Source organism: Sinocyclocheilus anshuiensis, unplaced genomic scaffold, assembly GCF_001515605.1.
Source record: "Sinocyclocheilus anshuiensis isolate Anshui unplaced genomic scaffold, SAMN03320099.WGS_v1.1 scaffold483, whole genome shotgun sequence".
NCBI lineage: Eukaryota > Metazoa > Chordata > Actinopteri > Cypriniformes > Cyprinidae > Sinocyclocheilus > Sinocyclocheilus anshuiensis.
This window is the reverse complement of record NW_015552580.1, coordinates 433,289-438,994: the sequence shown is the minus strand read 5'-3', so window position 1 is coordinate 438,994 and position 5,706 is coordinate 433,289. Positions and strand designations below refer to the sequence as shown.

The window sequence follows — 5,706 nt, the reverse complement described above, 5'->3', positions numbered from 1 at the left end:
ATGCAGAGACTCTGGGTTCATAAGGTAAACTCATATTACGATTATTCCATGTAAACACCACATTTTTTTGTGACTTAGTCACGGGAAAAGTGAATGCATAGTGCTTAAAGTTGCCATGTTAAATTGAAATGTTTACGGCCACATGAAGCTATAAAGCATATAGTTTGAGGATTTCCTAGAAGCAAGAATAAAATAACATTTTGTGTACCCACCCTAACAAAATGATAGCTGAAATGTGGTACTTTATTCACTAAAATACGTTTAATCTTACCATATCCAAAAACTTGCTCACTCTGCTGTTAGATGAAATGCGCTAGAATTTTATTGAATAGTACGTGGAGACACGTTTTTAATTAAAATATTCATATTAATCAAGGATCTATTGACTTTAATTGCACCTTATTTCGAAATGTACAGAAATGCGTGCTTTCATATGATTCATTTATTCACTATACTATTTATTATAAATGTCTCATTTCAGTTTTAGTTTGGCTCTAGTTTTGTATTTATTCCAGTTTATATGAAAAGGTTAATGTAGCGTGGACTAAAATTCATATACAGAGTAAATCCTTTTCACTGAAATAAGTTTGAAAAAGTTGTCGGGAAGCATGGTGGTGGTGACGCTGAAGGCGAGCGACCGTGGAGGTGTAGTTCGTTTATAGCCTAAGTTTAGCTTTTAAGTTCTGGCGCTTTTATTTAGGCTTCAAAATTCATCAAAGTTATATTATTTTGTGAAGATTATCTTGATGGACAGAACATGTAAGTTTCATGAACTGTGGTTGAACACGGAGCTTATTTTTTGCGATAATCCAAAAGCCTATGGAAAAACCCTATAGGCTTTTTGTCGAGGGAACCAGTGTCATGCTAACAGCCGATCCGCCTACAAAGCGACGTCATAGTTCCCCCACTCTATAGAGACTGTGTTCCAGGTGTTGCTGAAGCTGTTTAATATTCTTCCTCTTCCTCAGGTACCCCCCAAGCGTCGTGAGCCTTGCTTCAGGGGGTCTGCCTCCTCCAGTGGAGGGCATCATGCCAAGCACCGTGCCCATCACCCACAGCCTGCCCACCGGAGCCCACCCTCCGCACGCCCCGTCACCCGGCCAAACCGGCAAACCCGAACCCGACAGAGAGCAGCACCCCAACGAACAGTTGTAGCCCCCTCTTCAAAGGCTCTCCGTACCACTATAGAACTCTCCTGGTCCTTCTTTACCCCAAAGAAGAGGAGCGGAAACAGGCTCCCGGGCTCAGAACCAGCCACTAAAAACAACCACGACTCTGAAGTAGCCAACTCTTGACTGAAGGTGTTGGACTTGCGCTCTTTGAAGTAACTAGTGGGAAAAAAACAACAACAAAAAAAGAGAAAATCTTGTGGATTTGAAACTTCTCCCTGATGCAAAACCCTGCTGTTTTAGATTGTAGTCTGTCCAAGTGCAGTGGGCGATCTTTTATCTGTTATTTTGTCTGTCTAATGGGTTTCATTGTTAAAACAACAGTAGCTATTACATGAATGTAACCTGTTTGTGTACAGTTTTTTGGACATGATCAATGGTTTGTAGACGAGAAAGAAAAATAGAAACCGCATTAAGGGAGGCATCTTACCACCTGATTATAGATACGATAACAAAAAGCATATTCGTTTCACTCGTTTGATTTTAAAAGCACCGAAAGAGGCGGGATTTGCACACCCTCTCAGGAAAATTTATTTCCCCCCCTCCCTCCCTTCCTTTTAAATTAAACCACATAGTGCATTGTTTTTTGTACCCATTTGTCTTTTATAGTCTAAATTCAGTACAGTACTTTAAAGAACTACACTCAGTATGTTTTTATTTTTGGAGCATGTATTACTTTATGTGTTAAAGGTTAAAAAGAAAACAGAGAATGTTCAATTTTTGAGCAAAAAGAAAAAACTAAACAAATGTGTCTTGTGCAAAGCTGGCGTAATGCTTGCCTGTTTGTGTGTGACTTGATTGTACCGTGTTTTTCGAGGATGCCGGGATAGTTGCAGCTCTCCATCGCCTACATAGATTCCTTCCTGGTAAAGTGGTAGGCTAGCAATATACATACTATATATACTATGAGATATTCATATTTTTTGTTAAACAGAATCCAAAAAGAAATGTTTGTGACTGTATGCATTTGTATGAATTATTTTAAATGAAATAAAAGTCAAGAGTTAAATGACACAGCAGCATTTCTGTGAGTTTCTCTCGCACTGATGTCATGCCAGGACAACAGAAATAGTGCAGGTTCAGTTCAGGTTTCCGTTGTATTTGAACCCATTTCAGGATATAAACACAATCACTGTGAGCACCCTCTTGTGGACGTTAGTTCTGTAATATGCAGATCAAAAGGTACCAATCTGGCATCGTACTGAAAATAGTTCATACAGGGGAATGGGGTTTTACCTCCAAGCTGTGATCTAGCTCGCTCTGATGAATTTGTATTAAAGGATTCTTTTACCCAAATGTTCTGTCATTTCCTCACCCTCATGTTGCTCAATGGGAGAAGTTTTGAAGAACATTCATCTGGGGTTCTCCAAAAAGGTTTTATTAAAATTAATATATATATATATATATATATATATATTAATTTTAATAAAACCTTTTTGGAGAACCCCAGATGAATGTTCTTCAAAACTTCTCCCATTGAGCAACATGAGGGTGAGGAAATGACAGAAAATTAATATATATATATATATATATATATATATATTCTGACTAAATTAACCTGGCAAGATTAGGCTACACCAGCAAATTTTAATAATTTTTTGCAGGTAGATCCATTAGAAAACATTGTAGCAATTCTAGGTTACCAATTTTTAGTGTAGTGTGAGGAGCAATAAAATTAATAACATATATTTAGAAAATATATCAAATTTTCATGGCAACTTCAAATTTTGGATGACATTTTGATTTGAATGATTGACCTATATTGACCTTGTAATTCTTAAAATAGCTCTTACAGTGAAATGCAGACTTCTCTCTCTTGATTGACGCCAAACTTCTCCAGTCACTTCATCTGCATAAACTCCGCCCCTTTTTTTACAACCGCCTACAAGCTCGCTTTCAGATCTGCCTCCATTCAAGTGCACAGAACCAAGTCCCGCCCTGTAATTTGATCGGTTGTTCAATAATCAATTTCACTCAAATGTACATCTGTTGCTACTTCCATTTCATCGCAAATTTAAGGCTACGTTTACACGACGACGTAGTCAAAAACGGAAAAGTTTTTCCCTTGCGTTTTTAAAAAGTTTCACGTATACACGACAAAGTTTTCAAAACAATTCGCGTTTACACATATCCGTGAAAACGGCCTAAAACGCTGTGTTTGTTCGTGCTTGCCTTTAAAATCGAAATGTACTGCGCATTTCTACATACCTAACACGTACTACGCACGCGTATGACGTCAGCGTTTTCAAAGATTCCCGTTTTGGGTGTTTACACGGAAATGATAACGGTACCGTTTTCAAAAAACTTGCACTTTGAAACTCGTTTTCAAAAATATGCGTTTTCAGTCCCCAAAACACCGTTGTCGTGTAAACGAACAGGCAAAACGCATAAAAAGTTCCCCGTTTTTGGCTGAAAACGTTGTCGTGTAAACGGCCCCTGAGTTGACAAAAAATGTTCTCCTTCCACTATAGCATTAAAATCTCATTAACACTTGTGCATATTAGGTTTGACGTCATCAACGGCAAACTACATTACTCCTTGCCTGTCTTATAACTGTTATATACTGAAGAGCTACTGTACGTTTTCATTGTGTGGAAAAGAGCAGCATGAACATTCCGCTAAATTTCTCTTTTTTTGTTCCACAATAAGGAAGAAAATCAAATAGATTTGGAACGACACGAGGGTGGGAAATTCTTTTTCATTTTTGGCAGAGCTATTTTTTGAACACAGTGGATAAAATCATTAAACCCGTGCACAAGCTAGCAAGCGCCTCTAATTGCGTGGTCAGAAGCGTTGAATTGGGAATGTTCTTTACACATTGAGGTGGGGGGAGGTGATGACTCAGCATTGAAACTGATCCCTGCACATGCTGTTTTCCTTCCAGCAATGTCTCTCAGCAGACCTCCATAATTCCCGCATCCTGTCCTCTGCTTGTTTTGGATTTCCTTTTGGTGCATTTTGCCACTGAACATAAGAAGAGGCCTTAGAGAGTCCCTGAGCAGTTTGTCAAACCAAAGAAAACTGAAGAAAACTGGAGCCTGAGAAGAACGAACGGACGTTACTTATAAGCAAGCACTGCAGAGCATTATAAACAATGTTGGGGAGTAACTAGTTACATGTAACGGCGTTACGTAATTTAATTACAAAATAAATGTAACTGTAATCAGTTACAGTTTCTAAGAAAAAATGTGTAATTAAATTACAGTTACTTATGAAAATGTTAACGATTACAAAGGGGATTACATTTGAATATTTACACACATCCACATACAGATTTAATTGATTTCTTTCCCAAATTACACTGACTACTCTGAGACATACGGCCCTATAATGTCCGCGATGCGGAAAATGTGTTCAAATTTGATCATCTTAATTCAAGTGATGAAGGATTTTGAAAGTCTGACAGTGTTGAGCACTACTGTAAGGTTAACCCGGCATGGTGTAAATGTTTGAAAATGATTAACAGTTGCAAATAAACATTCATTAGAAAAGTAATCAAAAAGTAATCAAAAGTAATCAGTTACATTACTTTAATAAAGTAATTGAAAAAGTTACACTACTATTACATTTTAAGTAGGGTAACTTGTAATCTGTAACCTATTACATTTCCAAAGTAACCTTCCCAACACTGATTATAAAGCATCGTAAAGGCTCTGATTCGTTTACAATCATCATTGTTAAATAAGCCCTGTTCATGAGCAAACAGCTTTGTAAACATGCATGTGCGATCTGAACGTGTCAGGGTAGCTGAACATTATCTAACCCAAGTATTCATACTGCATGCCATGCGATAGCACTGAATCTGAGCGATACATTCTCATTCAGGACCACAGTTATAGTTTGTATTCAATTTTTGGGGTTATATGTGTTCATAATAGTTCTTGAGATTGTTCTGATGCTGGCGACACAAACCAGATTGGAAATGTGATCATAAAGGGCAAGCAATGAACTGAATTTAGCATGTATAGCATCATAGGAGTATGGAAGTCTGTTTCTGCCACTGAATAAAGAATAAAAAAGGTAATTGCGACTTTTTGTCTCGCAATTCTGACTTTTTTTCTCATAATTGCGTGATACAAACTTGCAATTCTGCATTTTATTCTCAGAATTGCGTGATATAAACTTGCAATTGCGAGTTCAAAAGTCATAATTGTGAGATATAAACTCACAATTCTGAGAAATAAAGTCAGAATTGCGTGATATCAACTCGCAATTGCGAGACATAAAGTCGCAATTTTGATAAATAAAGTCAGAACTGCGAGATATAAACTCACAATTCTGAATTTTTTTCTCAGAATTGTGAGTTTATATCTTGCAATTCTGAGAACATATCAGTCCCCCCCCCCCTCAAAATTGGACTTTAACTCGCAATTGCGAGTTTATATCACGCAATTCTGACTTTATAACTCGCAAATGTGTTATAACGTCAGAATTGCGAGATATAAACTCACAACCCTGTTGAAAAAACCAGCATATGCTGGTTAGGTGTTTTGAAGCTGGGATGCTGGTTTGAGCTGGTCCTTTGATGGTTTATGCT

At 37.5% G+C, this 5,706-nt stretch overlaps 1 protein-coding gene across 3 annotated transcripts in view; it reads left to right on the top strand.

Annotated features, from left to right (window-relative positions):
• ctbp1 (C-terminal binding protein 1) overlaps positions 1-1,893 on the top strand; it is a 26,327-nt gene extending 24,434 nt beyond the window's left edge. For all 3 annotated transcript variants that reach the window (XM_016456075.1, XM_016456074.1, XM_016456073.1), the window contains exon 9: positions 969-1,893. In XM_016456075.1, coding sequence (XP_016311561.1) covers positions 969-1,155 — 187 coding nt within the window. In that variant the 3' untranslated portion in view covers positions 1,156-1,893. The remainder of the gene's footprint in view (positions 1-968) is intronic.
• Positions 1,894-5,706: the final 3,813 nt, after the last annotated feature.